This window comes from Phascolarctos cinereus, unplaced genomic scaffold (genome assembly GCF_003287225.1).
Source record: "Phascolarctos cinereus isolate Bilbo 61053 unplaced genomic scaffold, phaCin_HiC Scaffold_4;HRSCAF=312, whole genome shotgun sequence".
NCBI classification, from domain to species: Eukaryota; Metazoa; Chordata; class Mammalia; order Diprotodontia; family Phascolarctidae; genus Phascolarctos; species Phascolarctos cinereus.
Genome location: NW_027555847.1, coordinates 292,957,893 through 292,977,089, shown reverse-complemented (window position 1 = coordinate 292,977,089; position 19,197 = coordinate 292,957,893). Strand labels below are relative to the sequence as shown.

Here is a 19,197-nt window from a genome sequence, read left to right as displayed (position 1 = left end):
GGTTAGAGCAGTTTTCATTGCAAATCTTTTTTTTTCCCATTTTATTCTTTCTTCCAGCTTTGTATTAATTTTGATCTTTATTATAACAAGTCTGTTACCTGATTATATACAAACAGCTAATTCAGGAATGATCCTATAACAGTTACAGCAATCAATATATAATCAGTAATATCCTAGGGCTTTTTAGGGGCAGCAAGGTGGCATAGTGGATAGAATGCTGAGCTTGGAGTCCAGAGGATCTGAGTTCAAATCTGGCCTCAGACACTTACTAGCAGTGGTTACTCAACCTCTATTTGCTTCAGTTTCCTTTTCTGTAAAATGGAGATGACAATAGCACCTACCTTCCAGGGTTGCTCTAATGATCAAATGAGATAATAATTGTAAAGAACATAGCATAGTTCCTGGCACACAGGAAGCCCTACTATATAAATTTTAGCTACTACTACTACTACTACTACTACTACTACTATTATTATTATTATTATTATTACTATTATTATTTTAAAACATAATCAATTTCACTTTTGTCATGTTCCTCAAAGCCTTGTCAGCATTATGGAACCCATCAGAGCATGAACTACTCTGGCAAAGCCTTCAAGAATACAGGGCACTTCAATGATACATCAGAGTAGATTTTTTTTAAAGGATTCAAATCCATAGCACCCTTATGTTAGAAAAATGGAAAAGATTCTACAGGTATGAATATTCCCTTCTCTTCTCAATAGTTTACAGCATAGGCCCTGAAAATTTCAAAAACTGGAAATTCAGTTGCCTTAAACTATGGTAAGACTTTTAAAATTTAAATTAAAAGTTAAATAACCTTGATAATGGCTTTATTGCAAACCAAATCTAGCACCCCTAGAAAATTACTAACCAACCTCGAGATATTTCTTTTCTTGGTGATAGAGATCCACAAGCTTCTTACAGACATCACACCACTTCTGCTTGTCAGCACTTGAAAAAACAGAAATGTCTTAAAGTAGTTGAAAAAACAATCCCAAAAATTTGCAACAACACTTATTGTTATTTACTGGATGCTATTTTAGACAACAGCTAAACTCTCTTATTACAAGTAATATTTTCATACAGAAGTGAGCCTAAATAACTGTCTCCAAAACAAAGGGTCAAAATTTTGGGCTTTTCAATGATGTGAATTAATATTTTATATTAATATTTATTTATAAAATTACATTATATGTTTATATTTCATAAGATTATAATATCTTGGGAAGATTTATAGAAAGACATGGACAAAGAAATTCAAACAGGATCACCTTAAGGCATTGAAGAGGTTGTGACCTCCACTAGCAGAGATGGTGCCCACACCAACAGGCTAAAATCTCTGTGGAGTTAAAGGACTCTATGGCATTTCTTTAAAAGAAAAACTCTGGTTCTCAATGTCTAAGTCATTTAAATAAAGTTTTCAATCAACAGCTTATTCTAATTTGAGCTTACCAAGTAAACAGTCTTTTGCCATGTGTTCATTACCTTTCATAGAGATCCAAAAGCTTTTGGTAGACAGTGATCAAGTCGTCTTTGGCATCTGTATAGTTAGATTTCTCATATAAACTTGCTAACCCCTAAATAAATGAGCAGTCAGTCAGTTTTCCAAAAATGTACAATATTTAACACATGAAATTTCCTTAAATATGTACGTCACTGATTAAAGTTGATGGATCATTCGCAACATTTCTATGATAAAGGTTAAAACACAATCCCCAAATCCCAAAATAAGTATAGCCTATATGATATTGTGTTCTATCACAGAAGCAAGTAAAAACAGCATTTTTTTGCCTCTCTTTTCAACAGCCATTAGACTATAAAAGCAATTAGCTGTTCTAAGTGTAGTAATATAAAAATATCTTTTCTTAGAAAAGCAGTATAAGAAAAGAACACATGTTCTAGAATCAGAAGACCCTCTAAATTAAAATCCTATCTCTGCCACTTATTAGCTGTGTGAGTTTGTACAAGTCACCCGACTTTTAAATTTTCATTTCCTCATATGTAATAAGAGGGTAGAAAGGGAATCTCTCTAAGGTCCCTTCTGGTTTCATGGTGAAATGTCCTAATCAAGAGGTCTTAATAAACAAGTTCCCTAGAGTCCATGTCTCATTCTATATTCTTTTGTAGAAAATAGTACACCAAAATATGAATAATTTATGCCTATATTAGTAAAAAGAAGTTAAACCAGGAAAGACACTTAAATATTAAGTTTGGAGAGTTATCATAAGCAATAGTAAAACCATCAACATACAAAACACAACTAAAATGTATTCAATTATTAAAATATGTGACTGAGAAATTTTTCTTCAATAAGTGTTTTTAATTCCATTTCCTACAAGGATACTAAAAAGAACAGGAATTTCTATAAGAACTTTTTGGTGAATTTACAATTAAATTTATCAGGTTTGTAAACTAATCAAGCTGAATGCCAAATTGTGTCATTTAAAAGATCATTCGGGGGCAGCTAGGTGGTGCATTGGATAGAGCCTCAGACCAAACACTTGACACTTACTAGCTGTGTGACCCTGGGCAAGTCACTTAACCCCAATTGCAAAAAAAAAAAATTAAAAATAATAATAATAAAATAAAAAAAGATAATTCTACTCAGAATATTTCAGATCCAAGCTCTGAGGTCTGAATGTATCTTTGAAATACCTTATTACAAGTCTATCCTGAGATTGGTAATAAGCTAGTCCTCTGAAAACACAGCACAAACATTCATCCAACATCCCACATACCTGCCAGGCCAATAACTGGTCTGGTTCTAGTTCAGCTGCTTTCTTGTATGCCCCATGTGCTTGATCAGGCTGTTCCAGTTCAGCTGCTGCCACTCCAATAAAAACCCAGGCATTGTAGTTATTCTTCTCTTGTTTCAATACAGTCTGCTCGAGACATAAAAATAATTCATTAAATCATGCCAAACCCACCCATCTCCCAAAACACATCAACCAATTTAAGACCCTAGATTATTTTATAAAATATATTTGGTTTTAAAATACATTTATGTAATTTTATCTGCCTTCAATTTGCCTTCTTGTCTATAACTAAACTAATATGAACACTGGTTTGTATTCCCTCAAGATTGATGTGAGGAAACTAGCCTGGAACTGAAAATTCACTGTAGAATGTAAATTGAATAAAGACACTGAAAACTGATCAATTTCTTTTTAGAATGGAAGATTTCCCAAATACCACAAGCCAGACCTATTAAAATCTAATTTCTAAAAATTTAAAGCAAGGTAAATTACTTAAAACTTCATCCTCATCCTCACATTTACTTATTTTCAGATTTCATCTCATTCCAACCCATAAAATTCAGCTCCTCATCTGACAGTTCCCTTTGACCTATTCCACCATTATTTCCATTTACCATGATCCCAGACTTGTCTATACAATCTTCATTGGGTATAACTGTGCAATAGTGTGGGTATTCTGTGCCGTATATCATTACCATGAATATTTATTTTTCTGTTACCTCACAGAAGAACTTAATGCAGGGATTGCTGCATTTACAAATGACAGCCACTAAAAGTAAGGCTGATCAAGGGGAGGGAAAAAAATCTCAGTAGCCTAGTAAATTGTGTGTTGTGGAAAAAATTAGCTGTGGAGTCAGAAGACCTGGGTTCAAATGCTGATTCTCCAATTAATAACTGTGTGACTGTATCCAAGTTATTTAATGTCTCAAGGCCTTAGTCCCCTCACTGGTAAAATGAAGGACAATGAATTAAATGTTCTCAAAGGTCCCTCCTAGCTCTAATATGCTGTGTTTCTGTGAACTACTTATGTGTTATCCAGAGATGATCCACAATTCCACAATTTTTATAGTTAGAATAGTTCATATTTTTGTCATCTACAAGACATCTCTAGCAACAATCTGCCCCTGGCACTAGTCTACTAAACAAGTTCAATTACCATCAAGAAAGATCATACCACCTACTGAAAAACACCCACACCACGGATTGAAGGAATTATACAAATATGTGCCCTGGAGATAGACAGAATCATAGCAAATGTGTTATGGTGAAGCCATTTCAGTATTAGATATTCATATAGATTCACGCTGATTTGCATTTCCAATGCTACATAAGATGGATAGGCTTTTCAAATTAAACACTTTCTCCAGTCTGTGATTTTTTTTTTCAGCTGAACATGACTACATTAAATTGCAAGCTACTTGGTGATGCCATGTAAATATCTTTCTACATAGTACAAAGTATGATGCTAATGAAAATAATTAATAAAACATCTATTAGCATGTATTAATGTAAAATTAATAAAGCATCCATTCGTGTATAGTTTCATATATACTTCAAGGAGCTGAGTTTTATCTTATCCTTTCAACAGCGCAGACTGCAATCCACCTTTAATTTAGTAGATAGTCTTCAAATGTTCTAACGGCCAAAAAATTCACCATCCTAAGAGTAGACTGGTTTGAAGGCTGTGCGAAACTAAGCTAGACTGGCTCATGGATAAAAAAGAAAATCTGTTCGCATGCCCATACTTCAGACTTTCTAGCTTGACAGGCTCTTCCAGAGTGCCAGTACCTCTGGCACAGCCTTTCAAAATCAAGACCACTAACACACAATGAGGACTTTAGTGGAAATGTTCTAGCAAAATTCAGATGACCAATATATTAAATTCCTGTATCTGGTTTTGCAAGATAATGAACAACGGTTAGTTTTAAAAAGATGAGAATCCATAATCCTTACCCCTATTAAAGAGTTAACCATCTTGGGGCAGCTAGGTGGTGCAGAGGATAGAGTGCTGGGCCTGGAGTCAAGAGGACCTGAGTTCAAATCTGGTCTCAGACACTTACTAGTTGTGTGAATCTGGGCAAGTCACTTAACCTCTGTTTGCCTCAATTTCATCATTTGTAAAATGGAGATAACAACAGTACCTACCTCCTAGTGTGGTTCTAAGGCTCAAATAAGATAATAATTGTATAGTGCTTTAGTACAGTACCTGGCTGATAGTATGTGCTATATAAATGTTAGCACTATTATTAGCTATTAGTAGAAAATCTAGTAGAAAAGATTTGCAGACAGATAACTTATAAAAAGAATAATGTGATAAATGTAAAGAAAAGAAACAAAAAAGAAGATGAGAAAATGATTCATGGAGGTGATGCTTAAGGTATCCCTTGAAGGCAGAAAACAGGAGAGAGACTATTGTGAGCATGAGTGATGGTGACTTCTGTTGTTTGTTGTTCACTTGTTTCAGTCATGTCCAACTCTTCATAAGCCTGTATAGGGTTTTCTTGGCAAAGCTACTAGAGTGGTTTGCCATTTCCTTCTCCAGCTCATTTTACAAATGTGGAAACTGAGGCAAACAGGGTTAAGTGACTTGCCCAGGTCACACAGGGAGTAGATGTCCAGGGCCAGGTTTGAACTCAGGAAGTTCTGAATCTTTCTGACTCTAGGCCTGGCACTCTACCCACTGTGACACCTAGCTATCCAATGGTGATTAGTCCAGTCTGACTGGAACACAAAAATACATAAAGGAGAACAGCACACTACAGAGCATAAGAATAAGAATCAGAAATTTGTGTTTTATTCTGTAAGCAAGAGGGAGCCACTTGGATTTTTATGACCAGAAAAGAACATCATCTTGGGCAATATCCCTTGTGGACATGTGACCTAGCAACTTCCTCAGCAGCCACATACAGCTCCTGAAGACCTGGAAAACAAAAGTTCTTGCCACTAAAGTCCCTAGCACCATCAAATGATTCCACATCAGAGGTCAATATGGTTTTATTAGGGGAAATGGCATCAGAGAAGATGTTTCACCATCTGCTTTGCTACTGCACTCTAAGGACTTGCAACTAATACCTGCTATATGTGTGCTCTCCCTGTTAGAATGGGAGCATCTTGAGAGCAAGGACTGCCCTGCTTTCTCTATTTGTACGACCAATACTTTGTACATAATTAGTGCTTAATAAATGCTTTTCATTCATTCATTCATGATTATGGTATCAGTGTAAGGATTTGAGAAAAGAGGAGACAGGCAGAAACGCAAACATTTCTCTTTTACCATTTCATGAAAATTTTGGCTTGTCAAAGAAATGTAAATTTAATCATGTTACAATTAACTCAAAAGGACTACCTCAATCCCTTTTGTTGTTGCTGCACAGCTATTTTTATTCTGATGTTGTTTGATAAGAAGATTTGGTTTATTCATGTGTAGATGCCTTAACTTTTACCACTGGGTTATCAGGAGTATGCTCATCCAGATTAGAGTTAAAACATAATTTTCATGTATCTGACAGGCCCTAAGTTTTCTATTTCTGGTCACCTCATATTCAGGTACTGAGTATCTGCAAATGAGTCAGTAACATATTAACTTGTTAAGAAAGCTAAGGTGAAAATCATTAATGTGACAAGTACTTAAGTTCTCTAGGCAAATGAAGATTTCGAGAACCTGTGACATTTGGAAAAACCTACAAAACTAAAAACATACTACCATCCCTTACTGTCCCACAAAGACAGTTTAAGAAGCCAACTGTGAATAAGACACCCCCTTAGTAATTTTAGGCCTTCTCTTCCAGGAACCTATTACATTAACCTACCATCATTAACTGAAACAACACCATAGTCGTTCATTACCATCAAGGGCCCAAGGAAGCAAGAGCCACCATGCACCACTTTTCTTTCCCCATTACCTGCCCTTTCATCACTGGACTAAAAAATATCTTGTCCCAGTTTCCAAACTTAAGGCTCTAGATGGAAGGTGCATGCATCACAAAAATGCTATCTCATTCAAGTCTCATAACAACCCTAGTAAGTAGGTACTGTTCTTATCTTCATTTTACAGATGAGGAAACTGAGATGGACAGAGGTTAAGTCACTTGCCTAGGTCAGAGAACTAATAAGTATCTGAGGCATGATTAGAACTCAGGTCTTCTTCCACCTAGCCATTCCAACAATAAAAAGCAAGCAGTGCACACTCAGTATCTACAGTACACAAATAATATAAACTCCTCATTGCAGGAACTATAACATAGCAATATGTTCATTCAATTGAATAAATTATTGCATACAACAAAGTCTTACATGTACATGATTACAGGAGGAAATTATCACATCTACAAAGTCTATGAGCTCCTCAAAATCAGGAACTCTTTTTTGCCTTTCTTTATACACCCAGTACTTAGCATGATGCCTTTAAGTGCCACAAGAGGCACCTGAAAACTACTAGCTGACTGACTGAAGTATCTTTTTTGGCAAATGGGCTTTATAGCTCTTCCCCCAAAAAAAACAGTATAACATTCGAGCCATTTAAAAACTCAGATGAATTGGAAACTGAAGGCAATAGCCAACTCTTACTTGGGCAAGAATATGTTTTACTACTTATCTCTAATCAAAATTAATCAACTTAATGTTTATAAATTTTTTGTGTGTTTAGGCCATATGCGATCAGTTAATATGCAAACTCATAGTGCCTATAAATGAGTTGATAATATAATTAATTTTAGGAAAACTGGAAGATTTCTATTACCTTACAATGCTTTAAAGCTTCCTTATATTCTTTGTTTCTTATTGCATCTCTGGCACTTCTCAATGCTGTCTTCACCTGCTTATTTGACATCCTATTAACAAAGAGAAATGACATTACAGTAACATCCCACTTATCCAGGAGATAGACTTCCAGCAACTTTAATTTACACAATACAGTATGTCACTTGAAAGTAACTTTCAGGAATACCAGAACAAAGCTTTCAAAAACCATGAACTTTGTTCTCTGAGAAAGAGATGAAACTGCTACCCTGACATTGTTATAACATGAAATTAAAGTTAATGATTTAACAAACTTGGCTACTTGGTTTCCCTGAGCAACTATTAATTTTATCAAAGTTATACTGTATAGCAACCAGAAATATGAAGCAATGGAGAAGTAACAGATGGTTTATCTTACACACCCTTGTTCTATGAATTTACTAAACATGGTTTAGCCTTTTCTTGATAATCCAATCATTATTATGAACATTAATTACACAAAAATAATGTCAGTTTATCAAGGTGTGTAAAAGACTGCTTGTTTTCATATTAAACTGTTGTTTTTTTTTCGTTACCAAGGGAGGAAAGAGAAATAATCATGAAATCACAGAATTTCCAAGTTGAAAAAAGAACTCAGCCACTAATTATTACTTCTGCCCACACTTAAAAGGAATTCCCACTACACTATACTCAAAACATAGTTAATCAGAGGCCAGAAGAATTACATTTTAAGAAGCTTCCCATCAAAAATGGTTAAGATTTTTAAAACCAGGTAACACTAAAAAGGGGTAACCTTTGGTATGGAAATAGGTATGGAAAATCAAAATGGTAAGGAATTATTCCATTTAATGAGACACCCCCCTCCCCAAACCACCACACACACATTTTAGGCTAAACTATTAAAAAATTACTGCCAATCTCTCATCTGCATAAAGTCCTCAGGGAGACATATTAAAGCAAAGCCAGAGAAAAATTGTGACTTTCCTGAGGGACTAAACACACACAGAGAATTTACCACATAACTAAGACTTAAGTCATAAGATATATTACAAAATTAACTGAAATAGATTTTAATTTGTCAGAACTGAGCTTAGAGATTTGCACTTCTATTTTAGCAACTATACCCAAGAAACTTCACAGCTTTATATGAAGGAAAGAAGTGTAATTTGAGGAAATAACTTAAAGCCAAAAAAAGAAGCAGGATTCAATTGTTGTTATTTTTCAATTCATCATCCTTACCACATAGCTGAGTTCAAATCACCTGAACACCATATGTCTTTGGCTTGGTTCTGGCTGATATTTTATCAACAAGTTGCATAAAAGTATAGATGATATGCTTATCAAAAATGCATAGGAAAAAAACAAAGGAGTGGAGGGAATAACTAATAACATGGAATGACAGAATGGGTGCCCCAACATCCTAACAAAGCTAAAATTCGAAAATGAAACTTAAGGGGGATAAATTTACAGGCCAAAGCCTAGGTTTACTATCTATACTGGTTACAGTATAGAGAGTAAATCAATCAATCAACAGGCACTTGTTATGCACCAACAATGAATCTAGTACTGCATTCAGCACTGGGAATGCAAAGACAAAAAATGAACTGACCTGGACTCTCAAAGAGATTACATTCTATCAGAGGAGACAGCACACACATATACTTCTATTTAGAGTAACTGTAAGACTGTCTGGGAGAGCAGGGCACTAGCAGTTGGGGAGATTGGATTTATGAAAAAGTAGTACTTGAGCTGATTTGTGGAGGAAGAAAGGGATTGTACCAAGCAGAGAGAGAGAATACAGTATTTCAGGCATGGAGCCAGCCATGCAAAGACTCAAAGACAGGAAAAGGGAATGTCATATGTGAGAAATAGCAAGAATCTAGAACATGTAAAAGGGGAATGATATATAAGTAAACTTGAAAGGTAGGTTAAGGCTAGACTATGAAGAACTTTAAAAGCGAAGTTTATATTATCCTAAAGGCATTATCATGGGGAAAGATGTGGCTACAAAGTATTTCACATAGACCTGTGAGTTTTAATCGACTACTAAGCTAAGTGAGTCAGCAGTGTGATATTATAGGCCAATAAGGTAATGTAATCTTAGGTGACAGCAAACTGAATTTCACCAAACTAAATCCCATCAGACAAATATGATACAGAAGAATCAACATAACACTTAGATCAGAAAATGTCATCTAAATCCTAGTTTTAGCTCTCCAAACCTTAGTTTTCTCATGTGTAAAATGGGGATCAGAGGATCTAGCTAGCAGAGATGTTAGAGGTCACTTATTTCATATGAGAAAACAGGTTCATAAAGTAAGTTGCTCAAGGTCATACATGAAGTAAGCTGCAGTCAAGATTTGAACCCAGATCCTTTGACTCCAATTTTTGTTCTATTTCTACCACAGTGCATAGAATCCTGAAATAAGTTCTTAATAAACTGGAAGGTACAGTTTTTATATAAATGTGAATTTTAATTACTGTAACCAATTTTGAATAGCACACTGTAGAAGGGCCACTGAAAAATTACAGTGTATCCTAAGGAAGATTTCAAGGGGGAGGAGACATTAAGCCACAAACTACATCATCTGGAGAGGCTAAGAACAGTTACCATGGAGAAGAGGGTGGGGCCCAAGAGCTATGCTAAGATATTAAAGGATTGTCAGGTGGAAGAGGGATTAGCTTTGTTGTGCTTGGCCCAGAAGACAAAAGGAAGGGAACAGGAAGATTTTTAAAGAGCTGCAAACTTTGGCTTCTTAACAGAGTTGCTAAAAAATGGAAAGAGTTGATTCTGGAGTACAAAGTTCCCCATAATTTCAAAGAAAGGCTTTAAAGTCACTTACTAGATTTTGGAAATCAAATTCATACTTTGGATAAGGACTAAAGTTGAATGAGATGACTTCTTAAGATTCTTCCACCTCAAGAAACTATTTGATTCTGATATGTTTTTCTGTTACCAAAGCAGAGACTTTAGATCCATAATGACTTTTAAAAATTGCATATATTTCCATTTTGTTCCCATCTTCCATCTCTGCCTACTAAATTCCTATGCTGACACACACTATCACATTATTTTAAGAGATTTGAATGTCTTTTCTTTGAAGAGTTCAAAACACGAAACAGTTCATCTGCTTTAAAAAATGAGCATTTTATCCCCCATAGAATCAACTTTATTATCTACTACCAATAATAATGCCTTGGATTTATCTAGTGTCTATCCTTCAACATTTCATACCCATTTAAGTTATTTATTTTTAAAACATGCTTCAGAGGTGAATTAGGATGCTCTGTGTCATACCAGATTTTGCACATGTGTAAGATGGAGGCAGGGGAGTGGCTCATTACATAGAGTGCTGGGCCCAGAGACAAGAAAACTTGAGTTCAAATTCAGCCTCAGATAGGTATTAGCTGTGTGACCTTAGGCAAGTCACTTGTTTATTTCCTTCACCAGCATTTCAGATGCATTTCAGAAAATGCATGCTTCCACATGAAAGAAAGCAAGGCAAAAAGTTCAAAAAAGCTTCTCCAGTAATTTTAGCAATAAAAAGAAAACTCAATTTGGAATGTAAGAAATTCACTCTTAATTTTAAGATGCATTAAAAGCATTTAACTTTAACATTCTATAAGTTATCTAAATTCATCATTTTGCTCTAATAATTTTTTAATCCATCACAAACCATATTTCCTTCCTAGCAAATAAAGTTCTACTAAACTTCAGCTTAGTTTTTTAAAAAAATTTTTATCATCTTTTCATGGCCTACTCACTTAAAATCTAGCCTCTCAATGGAGTTGGGAGAAAAATTAAGCAGAAACAAAAGAGCAGCAGTATTAATAAAGGAAAAAAATCAAACTATTAGGCCACCTAAGTCTTTCTAACTTCTTTATATCCAACAAGAGGTGTCAAAACAATTGAGAAGAATCTCAAGAGGTAGAAAAACCAAGGCCAGAAAAGCGATCCTCCACCTAACGTAAGGTACCAATAAAAGCTGAAGTTAACAAGAAGTAAAAAGGTAGCTACTATGTAAATCACTTGCCTGCAATCTGGATTTAATGCTATTTATGAGGCAGGAATAAGACTTATTTATGGCTACAAACAGACATACAATTTTTTAAAATATGACTTTGGTCATTTTTACATCATGATCTTACCTGAAAATTTTCTTGACTTAAATTTATAAGTGCAGTTATCAGATAGTTTTTTTTAAAGGATTATAAATCTTGATTGGAGAGGCCAGTAAATTTTAATGTTAAATTCACACTAAAATTTCTTCAAGCTGAAGAATCCTTTGGTAAAAATAGCTGCAAACTAAGAAAAATAATCATTGTTATTTTAGATTTTTCTGATAAATAATATTGATATTTGGCAAATAGGAAGGAAATAGGAAAAAAAATGGCAAAATGAAAGAGGCCATTTAAAAAATTCCAGAATTTTAAAATAAACAAACCCCAAAATCAAGTTCTGTTGATTCTTACTCCAACAGGTTTCTTGCATTCATCCCTTCCTTTCCATTTCTCCTCCCATCACTTCTTGCCTGACCCAATGAAAGAACCTGGTCTCTTCCCTCCCCCAAACCTATTCTATATATGACTGTCAAGCTAACATTACTTAATACAGAGTCTTGATGGCACTCCTGCCTAAAAAGCTTCAATAGCTCCCTACTGCCTATCTGGATAAAATACAAACTTCTTAGTCTACCAAAGTCTTCTATGATCTAGCTCTAAATTCCTTTTGCCAACTTGCAGCAAGTACATATCTCCTACAATCAAGCCAAGTTGACCAACTTGTCATTTGGTAGCACCATCCCATGTCCTTGAAATGCCCTGACTCCAAATCCTAAAATCCTACCCCTTCCCTTAAAAGACAAACTCAAATTCTTAACCCATTATTCTCCAAACATTCATACTTTATACTTCTCTTAAACATGACGTACCACAGAGTGGTACAGTGAAAACAACACTGGTCTTGGAGTCAAATGTTCTATTACTTACTACCCATGTAACTTTGGGAAGCTCATACTCTCTGCCCTATAGCTGCCTCATCTCAAAGAGCTGGCATTTACACAAAGCTTTAACATTTGCAGTGTGCTTGGCATGAATTATTTCATTTGATCCTCATCGATAAAATGAAGGCAGTTTAGATGATATCCAAGTTGCCTTCCAGTTCTAAATTTCATTTGCTTCTACTCACATTTCAATTTGAATTATACAGTTATTTGCGTTTATCTCTTCTTTGCCCTACATGATAAGTTTCTTGAAGGCAGTGAAGATGCTTTACTCACTTTTAGTATTGTGGGGCAGGAAGACCTGGGTCTGAATCTCACCTCAGTCACCAAATATGTGACTCCCAGGAAGTTACTTAACTGTTCTCAGCCTCAGTTTACTTAATTCTAAAATGGGCAAAATAAAAGCATCTACTTTAAAAGGTTGCTGTGAGAGGCATATGCAAATACCCACAAAATGTCTGCAGACTTTGAAGCACCATATATGCTCTTAAAAGTACGATCTTTCTCACTGCCAATCAAGACTAATACTGTGCACAGACTAAGCAAGCAATGTCTGTTTACTAAACGACCTTCTCAATATTTAGACAGTATCACATCTTTAAAAGGATACAAAAGAAACAAACAATAACTACTGAGTATCTAATTTCATGCTTTAGTGGGCTCTAAAAGATAGCACAGTAGTCTACAGATTGCTAGGCTTGCAAAGGACCCAGGTTCAAATTCTGCCTCAAACCATTTGTGACTTGACCTCTCTGTATCTCTGTTTCCTCATCCATAAAATGGAGTTAATAATAACCTTAGTACTTATACTCTCTAGGCTGTTGTGAGGATCAAACAAGATAACGTATCTGTAAAGTATTTTAGGCACCATTTGTCACTTATTACTGTTATTAGGTGATACAAAAAGACATGAACCCAAGAAGCTTTCCATCCAAAGGCATAAAACACATGTGAAACCATTTTAGAATAATAAAATATTAAACTATGTGGTACTTAGAGAAGAAAGAGATCTCTATGGGCTAGAATAAACACAAAAGGGCTTCATGGAGAGGAAACAGCTCAACTATGTCCAGAAAAATTACTTTATTTTTTCACAGAGAAGGATGAAGAACAGTCCTGGGGACAAATGATTATGAATAGTAGTAGTAATGAGTATGGAGTACATAAAAGAGTGAGAAAACCAGACTAACTATAAAGAAGATGGAGACAAATTATAGCAGACCTCAAAAGTCAGACAACAAAAGTTTGGACTTCACGTAATAGACAACAGTGAATAAGCACAGCAGTTCTTACACAGGTAAGATGTAAAGTCCTCTAAAGGGTGCCCCACCTTCCCAAAAGACTTCTTTACTGATGACCTAAAATATTTAGCAATCTTTCACATCAGTGAAGTTTCTTAGCCTATAAACTAAATGTCTCATGTTCTAGATTAAGCCTCTGGTTCTTTTCTTCCTAACCTTTTTCTTCATTTAATTCAAAAACGTGTTCAACCTGCCAGAAGCTGGCTCTCAACTCAGTGGCTCCCCAGAGCATTGTCTCCTTATTCAAAATGTCCCTAGAGCTCTTTGTCTGGACATCTCCTTTGCCCCAACTAGTACTACATGTAGGTCTTCATGTTCTATTACTCCAAGTAGAATACTATATGATGTTTAAAGACAAAAGCTATGCCATTTTTTAATCTTTGTACCTGTAGTATCTGGTCCAGTGCTTCATACATATTGGCCCTTAATGAATGGTCACTGAATGAACAAGAACTGATTAAGCACCCCAAGCTGAGTCAGGTCAGTCTTCCTAACTTCAGGCCAGGCACTTTATCCATTGGACCACCTAGGTGTCCCATAGTGTAATATATCTGCTTTTAATTTATTCTCCAAGGTACTAGTTGCTAAAATTTCCTTTATATGTAATTATCTTTCCTCCTTCCTTTTCAAATTACTTTAGGAGGATTATGATATACTTTTAAATCAGTGATTCTTTTTTTGGGGGGGAAGGGTGAGAATCCTATTAATATTTTTTTATTATTCGATTTTTAAAATTTTTATTGCTTATCTTTTGTTTTAACATAATCTTCATTTCCAAAAATATCCCTCCTTTATCCAAAGAACTACTCCTCATAAGAAAAAAATGAAAGAGAAGGAAAAAAATTCAGCAAAACTAGCACATTAACCAATTCTGACAACATATTAAATGTTCCACACCCAAAGTCACTCATATCTTAAAAGGGAATGGATGTGAATTTTTTTTTCCATCTCTTCTTTAGAGCTAAGTTCAGGCATTACAATTACATAGCCTTCAGTTTGGGCTCAATTTTGGTTCTTTCCATTTATATTGTTACAGTCATTGAGTGTATTATGTTGCCTCTTCTGGTTATTTCATTTTGTATTAGATCATTCTGTTACATTTTTACACCAAAAATGTCTTCAGCCTCTCCCCAGTCAACTACTTTTTCCCAGTTCTTTGCTACTACCAAAAAATGCTGCTGTAAATATCCTGGTAAAGAGAAAAGCTTTATTTCCGTCTTTGATCTCCTTGGGGACTATGCCTAACAGTGGGATTTCTGGATCAAAGACTACAGATCCATTAATCACTTTCCTAGCATAACTCTAAAATACTTTCAGACCAATTCATAGCTCCATCAACAGAGAACTATTCTGCTTCTTTCCATAGTCCCTTCAATATTGACTATTCCCATCTTTTACCATCTTCACCAATTTGTTGGGTATAAATTGAAACCTCAGAGCTGCATTTCTCTTTTTATTAGTATAAAACAGTAAGTGTTTTACAAATTAAGTTTCTACTTATTAAGCAGTTAACATTTGCAAAGCACTATGCTGGCTGCTGGGAATACAGAGACAAAAACAAAATAGTCTTGCTGCCAAAGAGTTTATATTCTGCTAAGAACATAAAACACGTAGGAAGTGAATAAACAACAGGTAATTTGAGGAAACAGAGGAGACTAACAACTCTGGGAATCATGAAAGGTTTCACGAAGAAGCTAAGCTGAGTCTTAAAAGAAGTCAATGACTATAAGAAACAGAAATGATGAGGGAGAGCATTTTAGCCATGGAGGTCAGCTGCCTCCACAAAGAAACAGGGATGGGAGATAGAAAGCTAAGTGTGGGTACCAACTAAGAGGTCAATGTGGGTACGAGAGAGAATGCATGAACAAATGAAGCAATGAAATAATTCTGGAAAGGTACACTGGAGGCAGATTGTACAGGGATTTAAATAATAGGCTGAGGAGTTACCATTTTTTCCTAGAAGCAACAGGGAGCCACTGAACATTCTGAGCAGAGAGTAACGCGGTGAGACCCATGCCTTAGAAAAACAGTTTTGGAAGCAGTGCAGAGGAAGGAATAGAGACAAGGAAGACTGGAAGCAGGGAGACTAACCAGGAGACAATACAATAGCCTGAAGGAGAGGTTACGACTACCTGGACTACAGTAGAAATGGCCATTAAGTAGAGATAAGAGGATAATAACAGTAATAATAATAGCTAACATTTATACACACTTACAATGTGCCAGGCACTATGCTAAGTGCTTCACACTTATCTTATTTGATCCTTACAACAACCCTGGGAAGTAGGTACCATTACCATCCCCATTTTACAGATGAGGATATTGACACAAAGGTTAGGTGACTTATCCAGGGTCACACAGTTATTAAGTATTTGGGACAGGTTCAAACCAAAGTCATTCTAAAATCATTCCTACTCCTACACAATAGCCTCTACACCAATGGTCTATAAAAGCTGAATCAATCAGAATTAATAACCAATCTGATATGGAGTTTGAGAGGGAGAGAAGAGTCAAGACTGACCAACATTCATGTGAAGGGGTAAGTATTTGACTCTATGCCAGCACAAAGAGGGCCTTGGGGACACACCATCAAAATACAAGTCCTTCCACTCTAGGAGCTTACAGTCTATAAAGAGATACAAAATCAAATCTTAAGCCTTTTGCTGAAACGTAAAGATCAAACCATCATTAGGTAGTCTATGTGCTTACCTTTGGACCACTATCATCACTTCTAACTTTTATCTTGCTGGACAGAATTTCAGACAGCATTTCATCCATCCTTCATCTAGTTAAATGTAACAAATAAGACATGAAATTCAAGATCCTGAAACCTAAAATTTCAAATTTTCTTAAAAATAGATCAAATTAGCTGATTGCCTAATTTAGAGCAGCTGAGCAATTAAAGCACCATTAGGAGAGGAGAGACTTAAGGGCTAAAGTCAGCCAGTCTTCACTTCAGACTCCATCAGTAAGCCTCAGCCTCCTTCTCACCCTAGAACATTCCTCTGCCCTTCAGCCTCCTTTTCCTCGTGGTGAGCTCCTCCCAGGCCAACCAAACATCATTCCTCTCTGGGCTCTATTTTTGATTCTCAGGATTTTACCACTATGCCCCTGAGTAGGGGGACTTGCTCTAAGGAGACAAGGAGTATTTTTTTTCCCTTGTACTTATCCCTCCAGGTCTAAGCACATACTTGGCACATAGGAAGCACTTAATAAATTCGTGCTTATTGACTTTAAAAGTATGCCAAAGACTTAGTCAATAAACCATAAGATGGAAAATGACATAAACAACTAATCGATTTATATCTATTTTATTTTTAATCTAAGACTTAATTACTTAATTCTTACTTTAGCAGCATAACGCATGGAAAGAATTCTGCATTTGGAGTCAGAGGGCTCGTGGCTAGATTAGAATCATGGCTCTGCCACTTATCACCTGAGTAAACTTGGGCAAATTACTTTGCCAGTCTACCTGTTTTCTCATTTGTAAAATAAGAGGGCTAGTACCAGACGACCACTGAGGTCTCCTCCAGTACAAAATCTAAGATCACTTATACACCCAGAAATTATCAATCTTCTCCCACTGTATTTCTGTTCAATTCAATAAGTATCTATTAGTGTCTGCTATGTGCCAGGCATTGTGCTATATACCAAGGATAAAAACAAGTTTCTGCCCTTGAGTCAAGAAGCAGAGAAAAACAAAAGTAAATAAAAATATATCAAATTAACTTGAGAGGGAAGAGGAGAGACACTAACACTGGGAGGATGTCAGCAAAGGGTCCTTACAATAGGTGGCACCCATGTTGTTCTTTATAGGGCATGAGGGATTCTATGCAGTAGATCAAAAAAGGTAAAGCATTTAAAGCCCCAAAGCACATGCTGTGCAAAGGGATGGAAGATTGTGTACAGAAAAAGGAAGATAGAAATAGTAAAGTAAATCTGGAAAGATAGAGTGGAGCTAAATTATAAAAAGCTTAGAGAGCCACTGAAACCTTTTGAGAAAGGGAGAGACATGGGCTGGCTTATGCTTTAGGAATACCAATTTTGACAATTGCAAAAATGGATTAGAGAGGCAAAACCTAGAGTAAAACCAATTAGGAGGCTCCTGCAGTAGTACAGAGAACTGAAAAAGATCCAATAAGGGTAACAGCTGTATGAGTGGAAGGAAGGAAGATGGACACAAGAGACGAAATGGGGACTGAACTGACAGGACAGAGAGAAAGAAGCGAACTGTGAGTGAGGTGAAAGAGTTAAGTAGAATGGTGATACCCTCGAGGGAAAGACAGCGAGTGCTGTTTTGGCCATATGGCATTTGAGATGTCTCTGAGAGATTTGAGTGGAGACCTACAGCAGTTAGTTGGTGATACAGAACGCTGACAGATATTTAAGACGTAGGTTGGCCAGTCAACTGCATGAAGAGGACAACTGAACTCATAGGAGTTGATAAGATAACCAAGAGAGTGTAAAAAGAGAGGACCTAGGGGACTGAAGCATATCCACAAATATACGGGGCATAACACTGTTGCTGATTCAGAAAAGGAGAAAGAGAATGAGAAACAGCACTTACACAAAATATAGAAACAGGAGACAATAGTGTCAAAAAATTCAGAGAATAAAGAGTGTCTGAGAAGGGAAAGTGTTCAAAGGGTCAAGTGCTACAGAGAGGTCAAAAAGGATGAAGACTGAGAAGAGTAGATTCACTGAATTAAGCAACTATTATTGGTGATCTTGGTGAGGACTTCAGTCAAGTACTGGGACTAAAAGGTTGTTAAGAAGCTGTGAAATAAATAAGAGTTAAAGAAGTAAAAGCAACAAGTACAGATTTTTTTTTCTTAAGAGTTTGGCTGTGAAAGGGAGCAGGGATAAAGCATATTAGTGAGGTTAAGGTAATGGCAGGGTCAAGTGAAGACCAACGACAGAGGAGAGCTCATCACATTTGCAGGTAGGCAGAAAAAGTCAGTGGATAAGGAAAGACTGACAAGTGGAGGGGGAGTGAAAAATGTCTGAAAGGACAAGCTCCCAGAGCACAGGGGAGAGAAGGCAAAATTACAGAAGCAATATGTAGGGGGCTACATCTTCATCAGAAACTGAAGCAAAATCAAAGGAAATGAGGAATCATGTTGAAGGGATCTGAAGTGAAGAACTGAGAAGAGGGGGATTCTTTCAGACAGATGACTTCAATTTTCTCAGTAAAACAATGAGTTCCTCTCCTGAGAAAGGAGAGGATGGGCTAGGTAAATGAGGGAAGATTTAGGAAAAACTGTTGGAGGATGTACCATAGTCAATCTTAGAGAAGTAAAAGCAATGCCACGCTTGATTAAGGGCCCAATTGAGATTAGATAAAGTTATAGTGGACCCATCAGCATGTTTATACAAACAAGCTGGAGGCAGCTAGAT

General features: G+C 36.1%; 1 protein-coding gene across 3 annotated transcripts in view; it reads right to left on the bottom strand.

The window, feature by feature from the left end:
- SKIC3 (SKI3 subunit of superkiller complex) overlaps positions 1-19,197 on the bottom strand; it is a 116,891-nt gene that overhangs the window by 93,772 nt on the left and 3,922 nt on the right. For 2 of the 3 annotated variants that reach the window (XM_021008782.2, XM_021008772.2), the window contains exons 2-7: positions 16,510-16,585; positions 11,646-11,802; positions 7,498-7,588; positions 2,742-2,885; positions 1,489-1,580; positions 879-954 (exon numbers count right to left, since the gene is read on the bottom strand). In XM_021008782.2, coding sequence (XP_020864441.1) covers positions 879-954; positions 1,489-1,580; positions 2,742-2,885; positions 7,498-7,587 — 402 coding nt within the window. In that variant the 5' untranslated portion in view covers position 7,588; positions 11,646-11,802; positions 16,510-16,585. The remainder of the gene's footprint in view (positions 1-878; positions 955-1,488; positions 1,581-2,741; positions 2,886-7,497; positions 7,589-11,645; positions 11,803-16,509; positions 16,586-19,197) is intronic. The other variant, XM_021008788.2, reaches the window with a different exon arrangement.